This window comes from Arvicanthis niloticus, chromosome 19, assembly GCF_011762505.2.
Source record: "Arvicanthis niloticus isolate mArvNil1 chromosome 19, mArvNil1.pat.X, whole genome shotgun sequence".
In the NCBI taxonomy this organism is placed as follows: Eukaryota; Metazoa; Chordata; class Mammalia; order Rodentia; family Muridae; genus Arvicanthis; species Arvicanthis niloticus.
The window spans coordinates 51,578,770-51,593,664 of NC_047676.1; the positions used below are offsets into that span (position 1 = coordinate 51,578,770).

At 42.2% G+C, this 14,895-nt stretch overlaps 1 protein-coding gene and 1 long non-coding RNA gene across 18 annotated transcripts in view; one reads left to right on the forward strand and one right to left on the reverse strand.

The window, feature by feature from the left end:
• LOC143435100 (uncharacterized) overlaps window positions 1–14,895 on the reverse strand; it is a 143,323-nt gene that overhangs the window by 117,226 nt on the left and 11,202 nt on the right. The gene's annotated exons all lie outside the window — the stretch shown is intronic.
• The window catches only part of LOC143435099 (uncharacterized), a 135,596-nt gene that overhangs the window by 84,542 nt on the left and 36,159 nt on the right, over window positions 1–14,895 (forward strand). For 11 of the 17 annotated variants that reach the window (XR_013105092.1, XR_013105091.1, XM_076916264.1 and 8 more), the window contains one exon: window positions 1,423–1,529. The exons of the other annotated variants lie outside the window; for them this stretch is intronic. Coding sequence is in view for 9 of the 11 variants with exons in the window: in XM_076916264.1 (XP_076772379.1) it covers window positions 1,423–1,529 (107 nt within the window). In the remaining 2 variants the exon portion in view is untranslated. The remainder of the gene's footprint in view (window positions 1–1,422; window positions 1,530–14,895) is intronic. 17 annotated transcript variants of the gene reach the window in all.

Below are 14,895 nucleotides of genomic sequence, written 5' to 3' on the forward strand. Positions count from 1 at the left end.
GTAAAATAACAAGAACATTCACCTCATTAGCATGCAAATTTACTCTTGTTGTTGCTAATAAATGGCCAATTTATATGTATTCATTAAAAAATTAAGGTAAATTTTATACTTTATTATCAATTACTGTTTTATTTGTATGCTCATTTTATGTAGACTTATATATTCAAGTCTGTGTACTGTTTATTGGTCAAACGGAGTTTATTGTGGATTTGACTTAATGCTTGTATTAACTGGGTTCTCAAAGAATTACATAAGAATCCCACAGGTAAGCCACTGCAGGTCCCTACCCCTAGTTGGTTCTAATTGGTAAATAAAGTTGCTGCCAGCCAATAAGACAGAGGCAGGACTTTAGATTTCTTGGGCAAGAGAACCCAGGGAGAAGAACCGCCAGGCCAGGGAAGCAGAAGGCTCAGGCTTGAGAGCTGCAGAACAGAAAGACTGCCAACACATAAGAGTCAGGGATCGTGGCTTAGGAGGGATGCAGGTCTGGGTAGGGGGCAGCCCGAATTTTTATTTATATATATATATATATATATATATATATATATATATGTATATGTATATATATATGTATATATATATATATATACATATATATATACATATACATATATATATATATATACACACACACATACATACCGTTTGGGTATATATATTACTTACCAATATATATATATATATATATATATATATATATATATATGTAAGTAATAATTCAGGAAAATCAGAGGGAAGAATGTGCTAACAACATAGAGAATTGAAGTGACCCAACCATTGAGCTGTTTAAGGCGTATTAAATATAAGGCTGTGTGTCATGGTTTGTATGTGCACTGCACAGGGAGTGGCGCTATTAGAAGGTATGGGTCTGTTGGAGTGGGTGAGACCTTGTAGGATCCTCCTCCTAGCTGCCTGGAAACAGTATTCTCCTAGCAGCCTTCAGATGAAGATGTAGGACTCTCAGCTCCTCTTGTAGCATACCTGCCTGGACGCTGCCATGCTTCCTGCCTTAATGATAATGGACTGAACCTCTGAACCTGCAAGCCAGCTCCAATTAAATGTTCTCCTTATAAGAGTTGCCTTCATCATGGTATCTGTTCACAGCAGTAAACCCTAACTAAAACACTGCGTGTGTGTGCACATACATGCATGCATACATGCATCCCTGTGTGTGTGTGTGTGTGTGTGTGTGTGTGTGTGTGTGTGTGTGTGTGATGTGTGATGTGTGTCTTTCATTAGAGGATCCAGAGCATTGGGGCAGAAGAGATCAGAGAGGATTATTCAACTACCACTACAGGAGTCATAGCAGAAAACACTTAGGAAGACTCAGAGCAAAGCACCACTTTCACTGAGATTTAAAGCCACAGTGTCAAGCAGTGACAGTTGTAGCAAATCTCCCCTGTCTATATTTCCATCCTTCAGCATATCATGAAAACAACATGGGTTATCCATCAGACCGGAGGACTTCCAGATCCATGTGTCCTCAAGCTGAAGCCTGGGCCACTCTCATATGAAATCATGGATGAGAGGTACCACAGCAATCCTTTTCTATGACAAGCCAAGACATGTTTCCAACCATATTCACTCCACCTTTGTGGTATGAACATAGCTATATACAAAAAAAAAAAAAAAAAAAAAAAAAAAAAATCTGTTTCTGGCTGTGTTCTAGTAGCTACCTACAAAAGCAGTCATTGGGTCAGGTTTTGTCTTTGAACCATTGTCTTTGGTAGTCCCTGTTCCTGACCCAAGGATATGTAAAATAATCTCAAGCCCCACTGTGGTTCATTAAAATCAACTACAACCCTGTTGTCTAGAATGTGCATATCTATCTGTGGGTCATCTTTTATAAAATAAAAGGTAGCAGTCAAACATGGTTGTTTACCTTGTTATTTCAGTACTCAGAAGCCTAAAGCAGTGAGTCTTCAGTTAGAGATCAGTCTGGGCTAAGCAGGTAACCCTGTGTCATAAGGGGAAAAACGTAATGACTGCTTTGTTATCCAGTGTGCACCAAAGTCCAAGCTGTTGAAGTTCTGCCTTCCTGATCACAGTGCACATCCAAGGAAGTGTTGACCAGAGATTTCAAGTTTCAGTGTTAGGATACTCTACAGTCAGGTAGGACATCAAGGGTCTGGGGAAAAAAAATGAGGCATACAGAGCTCCAGCCTATTTACATAAGAGCCACCAATTACAGGGAAATTCTGCTTCTATTGCTCTGGATGAAAAGTCAGATGCATCTACCTTGAATCCTGGAGCAGGGTCAGTGGGATGAAGATGCAAACTTCTCTGGAAGCTGCAGACCAAGAGTTTTTCGTTTAGACAATAGTGCTTGAAGCCATATTTTACTGTCTTGTTCAATACCCCTAACAAGTCAGGCTACAGGAAAGCTAATAGCCCCCTGACAGCTGCCCTAGAGGAGAAATTTTATCATTGTAAATTATAACATGCTGCCTTGTAGGGTAGCCAGTAAAAGAAAATCACAGGGAAATAGGACTCTAAAAAGAAAAAGGAATAGGAAAGATGCAAGATGAAAAAACAACTAGAAGGTGCAATTGCTGCTGAAATCACCTACAGTAAGTTAGTTACAGCATCTAATCATCAGCTTCTGTCAATGCCTTCTGATTGCCTGACTTTTAGGAAAAGGCCAACAATCTTATGATAGAGTGCATTCTATTTTATCTATTCAGTAAAAGCAGGGCTTTGTTTTTTATTTTATTTTTCTCCTAAAAGTTGGAGAGAACTGTGGCGCCTGTAACAGCCACTTTTCTGTAACCAAGTTAAATTTGGAAGAGCAGGGGGTGTCCCGGGGTTTGTCAACTTGCTTGACGACAACCCCATTCTTTTAAGCCTATGAGAGGCATTTACTCCTGCATACTATTGGCCAGAAACCAGTGTTCTCCTCATATATGCATTTAATCTTGAGCCTGGATCTGATGAGAACAGCTATGGAGAAGACAGGTAAGCAGAGATGTCTGGTAAAGTTTAAGGGAAGCTGCTTCTCCATACAGGGAAACTTTGGCCAAGAAAGTTATATGAATGTGTCAAGGTCACACAGAAGTGAAAGACAGATTTGGACTCAAGGCCCAAGTTTACCCACATATTTCTTTGCCTCAGTATACAGTTGGCCTTTGGTACATACAAGGTAAGGTCTCCTTCCACCAAAGCTGTGTCCTCCTAATTGAAACATTCACAAGGTTTCACAGGACAGTCGGGGAGAGCAAGAAAGACTCAGGAAACTCATTAGCTTACAAGATTCCCCAAGACTGAGTAAGCAATAGCCAACATCTGGGAGATTACAGAGCTACCCACATGCTAAGTAAAAACTCTTAGAAGCCATTGTTGATGCTGGCTCAAAGCTGGATGTGGGGTGAGGGTGGGGGTTGTAACAATTTCTTTGTTCTGTCATGGTGCCCTAGGCAGTCAAGACTCACCATGGATTTAACCTATAGGGATGCTGGGCCTTCAGGAACTTTCTCAAAATATAAAAGGCCAGTTTAGATTAAGGAAATTCAAATTAATTTTTAAGTGCTTGATGTTGATATTCAATAATTTAATAGATTTATTCTATATTTAATTCAAAGACATGATTTACTCAGAAACGTTCAAGTTTCTTAAAGTCCACCCTTGTTGACTATCTTCTGTGCACTCTGAACACAATCATGAAGAGACATGGTCAGAAACAAACTTCACAAATGTCTGTCTTCTTAGTCAAACTGTAAAGCATGCACAGGTGAAAACTGGCTGGCAGAGAGAGGTGCCTATGAACCCTGACCTCAGGCATGGTGACCTTCCTGAGGAGGTGTCAAACTTCCCTTTATGGAATCCATTGATCCTCAGATTTTCCTCGGGATAAGGTCAGAGACAGCAAATGTCATGAGGAAACTCACTTTTTCCAATGTTTTCCCAATCATCTCACAGGGTAACCATCCCCATAAAATAGATTTCTGTCTGAACTCCTCAGAGAGCAGTGCCCGGTGTCTGAACTTTGAGAAAAGTGGCCCCACAACCAAAAGCTGTCCTAAGTGTGACTTACTTTTCCAGTAAAACATTTCCAGGTCTGGCTGTGATCTCATGGCTCATTAAATGGTTAAATAACAGCTCAAACTGGAAAGTTACATATGTGAGAAGTTTTCAACTTAATGTACAAACTTTCAGTATATTTGTCCTGCCCACCCTGATTCTCAAATGCTTCTTCTGAGATGTTCTCTATGGCAAAAGAAGCATTTTGACCTTCAACAAAGACTCGTATCTTGATGGCAGGAAAGCAAACCCCCAGCCCTTTGCTGAGAAGAGTTTGACTGACACAGCTTGCTGGAAGGGTTTACTCTACACTAGGAGTAGAAAGTATTAGCAAATACTGAAAATAATTTGCTGTATGTGAACCTTAATAAAAAAGACAGCCTAATATTTACACAGCTTCTTCCTCTCACAGGACGGCAAACACGCTCTCCCTTTCTGAGGCAACCTTGGCCCCATTACTCACCCCCTTCCTTCTGGAGGGAGTTCTCACCCAGTCACATGGGTGTCCTCCTCAGTCACATTCCCAAAAGGAGACCTATCCATTTCTTCTCTTGGTGGGAGCCAGTGATTTCTCAACTTCTGATTCTTCCTTCTTCCACAAATGATACACAAAAATGGTGAACACTTGAGACTTTATTTGGGTCTGACTAGACCTCAGAAAACTGACTTCCAAATTCTCCAAGGGACAACCCAGGAACCTCCCAAGACCATACAAATACTCCATGGCTTCCTCTGAGGTCCTTCCTCTTAAATAATAAGAACTGGAAACTCCATTGCCCTGGTTGTGTCCTACTCAAGTCCCTCCCCTTTACATGAGATACAGAATGCTATCTCTCCTGCTGCATAATCTCTGCTTGCAGAATGGAGGCCGGAAGTCATTTTCTCAGTTTACCTCATCACTCTAAGCATCTTTAGTTTATTTTACACTGCTTCTTATATTTACTTGATACTCTTTCCTACTGTTTTCAAGCTCCATGCCAAGAATTTGATGACCAATAATATGTCACCTCATGCCCTCCTGGTTTCTTCATTTGGTAATGCCCAGCTTTGAATTTATCCTTTAAAAACTGCTCTGTGTATTCTGATGCTAGTAAACTTTTAATATCTGATTTCTTGAATGAACAGGAGTCTCCCTTTATCATTCAAAGGTAAACTGTAAGATCCCCTGTGGAAGGTTGATGAGGCAGAATACAAAACTTGAATACACTGTGTGTTTTCTTCATATCTTGGGCATTGCCACATTCTAGCAGAGTTAATCACACTGTTCATATATGGTGCCAGGAGCCTCATTTCTATCAGTGATCTTACACTTTGAGGTACTTTGTAAGCAAAATTTCAGTTACACCAAAGCACTGTGGTAATACAACACATCACTGATGCACAAAAGGCCAGGCAGAATATACAATGAGTATATGCTGAACAAAGCATGATTTCTCTTTCTAGCAGAGAGCACAACATGAGTTCTCATCACACTGCAGAAGGGTGTACTGTATTAAATTTATGAGCTTTTATGGAATTCCATACCTAAAATTTGCATTGTGCAATTAGCAATTAGTAACTAAACCCACAGACAGTGATATCAAGGACAAGGAGAACAACTGCACCCCAGTGTGGCATTGTGGATGGGTCTTCCTATGCCCCTCACTCCATCATCACATTCACCTAAGTATCTTCTCCACAGGCAGTTTGTCCACGTGGTTTTACGTAGCTTTTCCTTTGTGTGAAGATGGCCAGGCAATGTTCTGTACTTTAAAAAGTCCTGACAATGTCAAAATTACTCTATGTCCTCAACATATCTCGGCTTCCAGTACTACCTGTTTCCCCAAACCTATTTAGAAGAAAGAATTCCAGGAAATAAATAGATCTATGTCATTAATACCAGGTTCTCATACTTTAGCTGTGAGCATCTTCTAAAGGAAAAAGTGAACAAGATAAAGTATGTCACTATGGGGAGGGACTTGAGAGCAAAAGCTTCCCACCATTTTTCAGTTTCTTTTCTCTGCTTTTCCATATTCCTGCTTGTGGTTGAGATGTGAGTTCTCAGCTTTCTGTTTCTGTTGCCATGGCCATGTCTGCTGCTTGCACCACAATACCCTGCCATGATGGCTTCTTTTCTCTTGGGTACCATAAAACAAAATACATTTCCTCTTCTCTTCCTCCTCCTCCTCCTCCTCCTCCTCCTCCTCCTCCTCCTCCTCCTCCTCCTCCTCCTCCTCCTCCTCTTCTTTCTTCTTTCTTCTTTCTTCTTTCTTCTTTCTTCTTTCTTCTTCTTTCTTCTTTCTTCTTTCTCTTCTCCCTTCTCCCTTCTCCCTTCTCCCTTCTCCCTTCTCCCTTCTCCCTTCTCCCTTCTCCCTTCTCCCTTCTCCCTTCTCCCTTCTCCCTTCTCCCTTCTCCCTTCTCCCTTCTCCCTTCTCCCTTCTCCCTTCTCCCTTATCCCTTATCCCTTCTTCTTTCTCCCTTCTTTCTCCCTTCTCCCTCCTCCTCCTCCTCCTCCTCCTCCTCCTCCTCCTCCTCCTCCTCCTCCTCCTCTTCTTCTTCTTCTTCTTCTTCTTCTTCTTCTTCTTCTTCTTCTCCTTTCTTCTTCATCTCCTCCTCCTCTTCTTCTCTTTCTTCTTCTTCCTCTTATATAAATTGTCTTGGTCTTGATGTTTATCACAACAATAGAAAGTAACTAATACACAGCCTAAATTATCACCTAAGGTAAATAATCTAAACTATTTAATTGAAATGTGATTTAAAAGCTCATAACTATGAATCAAGTACACACACAGGTGCACACACTTACACACATATACACACACACACAAACACACACAAATGCCATAGTTATATCAAATAAAAGCAATGGACATATTCTTTAGACTTAGCCATTCAGATTTTGGTAGAACCTTGACCAGAGCAATTTGTAATCAAACCTAGATGTAAACTGGTTGAGAAGTAACTTAGAAAAAAAGACAGTGAATGTAGAAAATACCCAGCAACTGAGCTGTGGAAGAACCAGACTGGATCCTTAGGTACCTGAATGTGCCTATTGAGGAAGAATGTGCCTTATTGGCTCAATAGAAGGATTCAGAACAGAAAGGGAGAGTGCTAAGACAAAGAGGACCCCATAGCTCTGTAGGTCTTACTGTCTTAAGCTTCTAGGGATGAAGGGAACCATAATTTTAACTAGAAGATCAGAATGCCATGGTTGTGGTTTTTGTTGTTGTTGGTATGTTTGCTTTGATGGAAAAAGTAGTGAGAAATTCAACAGAGTTCACAAATGTCCCCTTTGCCACTTAGAAACAGAACAGTAGCAATTGGGGAGGGGGGCTTTTGAAGTTCATAGAGAAAAGTGAAGGATGTGGAAAGGTTAAGATTAAAGAAGGAACTGACCAGGTACCATAGTTTAATCTATACCATGCCCTGTGCCTCTGGTGATATTTCTACAATACAGACCAAGCATGAGTCTTTTTTGGCTTCCAGCCTTCCACTGGTTGAAATTTCCTCTGTAAACCAGCTCCTGCATGGTCTCCAGCTTATTAACACAGCCAGAGGCCCCCTCCAGCACTACCCTGACCCAGGTGGTAGCATCATCCTTAGCCAAATGTGCCACAAGCAGACTTGTGTCAGGAACTATTTTGTTTTTGTTTGTCGCAGTGCTAGGGTTTGGATGTAGGGCTTTGCCATGCGGTAGGAGACAGCTTGGCCATTGAGCTACCACCCCATTGGAAAACTTCTCATCTCACTTCTCAGCCTGGGAACTCCCATCTGTCTTCCAAAACCCAGCTCCTGCAAAATATAGCTACCGTAATACAGTATGACCGTGTCAGAGGGGAAGGCCAGTCAGCTATCAAAGAACAGAAATAAACAGAGCTTTATAATGATGGACAGACCAATGAAGACTTGCTGTATACAGGCTCCCACCACTCCTACAAGGGCTTGCATAGGAAGGCCTAGGACAGCTGAGACAAGACCTTATCCAACAAGGCATCCGCAGGAGACCTTTTGGACTGTGCTTTGTACCTGGTTTACAAAGTTAAAGTGTCCTTCTGTTGGAGAAGCCATTTCATAGCTCTTATTTTCCAAAATGTATGGACTTCTAATGCAACTCCTCCCAACCACACCTCCTTCAGACTTGGCTTCTTTCATCCTACTGTACTTCTGTCCATACATATAATTGGTAAGCTGGCAAAAAAGGAAATGCAGGGCTTAAATGTGTGTGTGCATGTGTGTGTGTATATATATATATGTGTGTATATATATATATATATATATATATACACACATATATATATATACATACACATATACACACATAGCACATACATATACATATATACATGTGTATACATACATATACGTGTGTGTGTGTGTGTGTGTGTGTGTGTGTGTGTGTAAGTAAAAGATAACAAGAATAGCATTTCCTTTCAGAGTAATCCAATCCCTGAATATCATAGTTTGGGCTCAATCTTGCCTGACTCTGCTTTATGTATTTGGGTTGCTAAACAGGAGAATCACTGTTATCTACTTAATTCAATACATGAGTTTCCTGTGAACTGTTCTAATCTTGGTTTCTCCAGCAGATGGGCTGACACCTAAAATAAGACAAGCTTTGCACCTTCTTCGTGTCTGTTTGGATCTCCTTTTTATAGGAAGCTGAAGAAAGGGTAGAGGTTGAAATTCACACATTCACTGTGATTGCTTGTTTCAGAAGTTTCCAGACTTGAGACATGCAGTTGTAAAATATACAACTGAAGGGTTGCACCACACCACCCATGGCTGTCCATACCTTGACTACAAGACCTTTTTACAAAGGTTCGGTGATCCCAGGAACCCTGTATTAGCACATGCTCTCAGGATGGCTCTAGAAGCCATTTTGTCTTCTACAGAGACCTGTTAGACTTTTCTCCTATGACTATGATCATGCAGATTGTGTTCATGTTCTCTTTTCTTTCCAAGACCGCTGTTCCCCCTCAGCAGTGGGCAGCCTTTCTAACAGGAACTCCCCCAACCCTTTCCCAAGTAGCAGTCCATTTGGAATGCTAATACTTCTTAGGATGCAATGAAACCCCAAAACATGTGATAGATTAATGACCAATAGCTGAGGGATGTGGGTGTGTTGACTGAAGTTATGGTTTTCTAACTGCAACTTCTGGCTTGACCGGAATTTCCAAGGAGAACTGGGAAGAGAGAGGGAGCTGCCGAGGCAGTCTTACTTCATGGTCCAGACATCCTCTAGTTATTTTTTCTAAAGAAGTGTTTAGTGCTTCTTAGAAGGTGGAAGAAAATACTCACGGGAGGAAATATGGAGATGAGACTGAAGGAAAGGCCATCCAGAGACTGCCCCACCTGGGGATCCATCCCATATACAGTCACCAAACCTGAATGCTATCGTGGATGCTGAAAAGCACTAGCTGACAGGAGCCTGATATGGCTGTCTCCTGAGAGGCTCCTCCAGAGCCTGACAAATACAGAGGCAGATGCTCGCAGCCAACCATTGGACTAAAACTAACAGCCATGCCATAATTTTAACTCTGAATCTTTTCTGAAGTTTTCTCCATCTCCTGCATTTTATTGGTACATCATTGCAAACTGTGTGTCTATCACCATGCATATTGACAGCTGTCAGTAGTGTCTTTTTGAGACACCTAGGATGCCACTAGCTGAAAAAGTCCTCAGGCCCAGTCTCAGACAAACAAAACTAACAACAAAATCAAATCACAATGTTTCCAGTACATTCTGGGTGCTGCCATCCAGTGGTTAGGGTGCTCGTCTCCTCTCTTGCTTTGGTAGACTGACTTTTCACATCACAAGCATGTTCTGTTGGCTGGTGTAGTTCTTGGAGTCTACAACTTTGCATGGTAGAAATAAATAAAGGAGTACTATGAACATGAAAAAAAGTGTTTATCAAGTATTTTAACATTGAGGCTGATAACTAAGCCGCTGGTTCCCTTGCCCGGTAGTAAAGGCTACCTTGGAACCTTCTGAATCACACTGTTGCACAGTCTCCTCTCATGCTCTCTAACCATGGCCAGTGTTCAGACTCATCAGTCACTTCTCCAATGACATGTATCCTCCCAAAGATGGTTGGAGCCAATCTCCAGGTCGCTCTTGATCTGGCATTCTGGGGAAGATTTGACAAGATCTCTATTTCGAAACATGGTAATAAAAAACCGAGTTGTGTTTCTTTTGGGGGGGTTCTCCCCACATATGACCTTCCCAGTTAGAAAGTAGCCCTATTTTCTTCAGGCGGAAGGTTGTGAGCATATGGAATCTGTTACAAGAGCAGTTGGTTTGGGCTGTTTCCGAGCCCTAAGCCAGCTCCCTGACCATGACAAAACATTCCCCACAATCTCATTGTGACTCATTTTTATTTTTAAATAACCTTTGGTGTGGAAGCTTGTCAAGACGTTTTTTTGAAAGGTTAAAGAAATTATGTCCACATGCTTAGTGACCTCCTCAGAGAATTCTGGTTGATTGGACACATTGTCCCCCACTGAAAATCACTGGCTATCTGTTCTGAATAACCCATGACTGCTCTGTAATTTTCAGTCATGAATTTATTTAAGTCTTAATGTGTTCTTATCGCTGTGTTCAGTACTTATGAGCCATATAAAGAAGGGTGAAGGCATCATCTTTGGTACTAAACAGTGTAAACATCACATCAGAGAGGTTGAAAGGGTCACAAGATCATTAGTGAATGCAAAGATATGTAAATGTGGTGGTGACTACACAGCACAAAGGAGTTCGGAGTTCGGGGAAAACAAAATTATGTTTTGGGGAAATGATGGGAAAATATTCCCACAGGAGAAAGGACTAGTTTAGCTCTTTAAAACCTCAACTGGCTTCATAGGAGCAGAGAGAAAGGTTTCCCAAGGGGCTCTAGAAATCAAGAGGGCAACAGCAGAATAAAGACTTAGAATAGAGGTTGTCTGATTAGAGGCAACACATGAAGGAATCAGATAGGTTAGCCTACTAAACTAAGAAAAGCCTAAAATAGCCATCCCAAAGATGCTTAGGATGCATGTAAGATAGTTACTTAAGCACTTAATGTATATATAAGAACAGACTATCACAGGGTGGGGATATAGCACATTGGCAAATTGGTAAAGCATTGTCTGGGGTATGTGAGTCTTTGGGTCTGGTTCTCAAATGAAGGCAAGAGTAAGTGGAGTGAAATGCAGAATGATCACAGAAATAAAAGGTCTCAAGAAAAAGAAATTGGAGATGCAAGATTGCAATGATAAAGGTAAAATTTCTCTGGGTACAAAAATTTATATTTGTCTTCTATAGTGCTTTGAAAACAAAGCCCTATGTACCCAGTAGCATTAATGGCAGAATTTTTCCTCTCACTGACTGGGAGGCTACATGCCCAGCTGTAAGAACAGTCGGAAAACAGCCATGCTATGTTCTTTCTGGAGGCTTCCTTGCTTCTTCTGGCCTCTGGCATTTGTCAGCAATCCTTGGCCGCCCAGGGTTGAAGCTGTCTCACTGTAACGTCTGCTCCATGTTAATGTGAAATGTTGTTGTCAATGATGTTGTTTGTTTTGTTTTTGTCTTCTGTCTGTGTTTCTGTCCTTTCCTCCTTTCATAAGGACAACAGCAGTGTCTTGAGCCATCATAATAACTTCCATAAATTTACTCAGTAAAGATCTGCTCTTCAAGTCACTTTCTGATGCAAGTAAACATTAATGTTGGGAGAATCTGTTCACTTTGGTGCAGAGGGGCCTCTTCCTTCAGACCCCAGGTGTTGTGATAAAAATTATTCGGGGTTTCTACACCACCTTGGATCATTCAGTTTCCAGATAAAAAACATAAGACCTTTATATTTGTAATCAGCCTTAATAGCATCAGACCTGAGCAGATATCAACCCTCTATGCTATTTTGTCTACTTCCCTGTCAACAACCCTGAAATAGGACTTGCCATGTTCTGCCTGGGCCTTACTTACTCCAACTGGCCAGCCATCACGGACATATTCTCATGATCTATCTACCCTATGGCATCTTCTCCTCTCTTCTCCACCCTGCACTCCCCTTATGGTCTCTGTTCAGACCCCAAGCCTGGTAACTGAAGCCCTGCCTACCTTTCTTCTGTCCAGCTATTAGCTATAGATATCTTTTTTTGACCAATCAGGGATAACTTGGGGGCAAGGTTATATAGCATCACTTGGTGTACATGAGGATCTCCTCATCTCTGAGGCAACTAGGGTTAGTAGTTAGCATTACAATACATAACAACAGAACAAACCTCAACACCCAGGAAATGAGCTGTTATTTTGGGCAGTGAAGGGAATGGAAAGTGGTAGGAAGGGAATGTGTTCTCTGACCATCCATGAAGCAGAACATTCTCTCTGAGGGGTAGGTAGGATTGTGAGGGTCTCAAGTAATCATGGGGGAGAGACATTGTAGATCTACCCTGTAGGAAGCCGCGGTTAGCGGTGATACATCCGCCATTCCAAGATGGCCCGGACATCGTGTCCTCCCCACTAGTAAACAATTGACTGTGCAGGTGCAAAAGGCAGAAAGCGCGCCAAAAGTCACTGCCCGTCCCGGGGCGTATTATGGGTAATGAGTGAACAGCCAATCAGAAGTGAACACGTCACTCTAGGGTGTATTTAAGCTGTGCCTCTTCCTGTCTTTCCGTCTTTCTGCTTCTGCTTATATGAATAAAGCCTCTCTGTGGTAACCACCCGAATACTGCCTCTCGTGTCTCTCTTCCACGGGCGAAGGGGACACGGGAGGCGCGAGGAACACTACCCTCCCATTATCAACATTCCTCCTACACCACAGTAGCACAGTCTGTGAACCTACAATGACATGTTACCAAAATCCATTCTTTACAGAGTCAACTGTTGTGCATGTACAACATACAACTCTTGAAAAGTGTATAAAGGCCATTTATTTTATTTATTTTTTACTTCTTATTAATTCTTTGTGAGTTTTACATCGCACACCCAGTCCCGCTCATCTCCGCATCCCCTCTTATCTACCCTCCACCTGTGCGACCTCACCCACAAAAGAAAATTAAAAACACAAAAAACAACAAAATACAAGTAAAGCATAGAAAACATCTTGCTGAGGAAGCTATAGGGTGTCATGGTGTGTCCCAGAGTCTACCCCTCGGTCCACATACCTTCACTTGCAAATGTTCAATGCAATGACTCATTGGTCTTGTTTGAGATCTCTGGCTTCGGTCACACAGTCAATATTGGATCCTCACTGAGACTCCTCCCAGTTATCGAGTCATTGATCTGAGTCATGGAGATCCTGCAGCTTTGGATCAGCAGAACGTGCCCTTTCATGTGCTCCAACAGTTGACAGATGATGTTGATTTGGGGGTAGACCAACTCAAAACCCTGGACCTGGGTGTATGCAGTATGAACTGATCAGCCTGCCAGCTCTCTCACATCTGCACCAACAGGGCAAGCTCTGCAGCACTACTCCAGATAGACCACTCAACGCCACCACTGGCAGGAAGCAGGGTCTGTCCTCTCACTCTTACACTCTTAGGGCTGGCTCACCTTTGCCTATACCATCAGGGCCAGCTTCACTCTATTGCCCCTGCAAGGTGAAGGACCTTCTCTCCTAAGTGCTATACCCATTGAGGGGCAGGGTTAGCTCTCCTGCTCTCAAGACCTCCTTAGACAACCACAGGTGATAAAGGTGAAGGGAAGGGAAGGCATCACCCCAAGCCCACTCCACTTCATGAATGAGTGGTGAGCCAGCTCCATATCAGGCCAGTTCCATTGTGCTGCCTAGGGGAGGTCTAGCACTAAGTAGCATGGTCTCAGGCAGGCCTCTGTGTGTCTACTGCCCACCCATGCTGAGGGCAGCAGGCAGGGAGTATTCCCTCTCCAATGCTGCATGGTATGATAGCCAGCAGGTCTCTGGATATCGTCTTCCTCCTGTTGTGTGGGGCTTTATGTGACTACAACCTGCTGAGCATGCAGTAGAGGGCAAGTCTGTTGGCCATTTAAATTTTAAAATGTTGACATCGGCTCATGTCCACCTTACCTCTCCATGCTGGGATTTTGTCCAGTTTGAGCTTGCACACGGTTTAGTCGTGCTTTTAGGTTGTGTGTACTGATGTGCTATGATATCCAGAGAATAGTATTTTCTTGTATTCATTTGAGTCTCTGACACTTACAGTTTTTCTGGTTCTTCACAATGTCCCTGAGGCTTGGGAGAAGAGGATGTAACATAGATGCCCTATTTAGGGCTAAGCATCTTGCTATCTTTTGTTCTTTGATCCTTGCCAGTTTTAAGCCTCTATGTTAAATACCATCTACTGTAAACAGAAGCTCCTCTGATAAAGTTGAAAGGTATGTTAATTTGTGGATATAACAGTAAGTCATTAGTAATCAGTTTAATACTAGGTCAACCTAGCAGGTAGGTTCTCCCCTTAGGCCTATGGAACTGTCTAGTTGCAGGTTCTTGATCCAATAGTGGTACCAGGTATCAGTTCACCTTGTGGAGAGTGAGTTAAAGCCAATGAGAATGTGATTAGGTACTCCCATGATTTTCATGCTACAACTGCAACAGTCGGCATGTCTTAACAGGCCAGCCGTTCTTGTAGCCTGCAGCATTCAGAACTGGATAGGATGGACGATCGCTTTCTCCTCTGATTAGCGTGCATAGCACCTTCCAGAACTATGAAAGCTAGCCAGTAAGAAGTGAAGATTACAGGTCAGTACTGGCTTAATATAGCCATGCTCTTCAGCTCAAGTACAGAGTGTCTTTGGCAGCAGGGTCAACTGCAAGTTCTAAAATGTAACAAGTAACACATTGGCAGTAGCCTGCGATATTTGGAGGTCGATGAGCTTTCATGGGAAAACAATTCCAACAGAAGAAACTCACTCCTGGACCTGGGCTTTTGTTTAATCTGTTATGTCTAG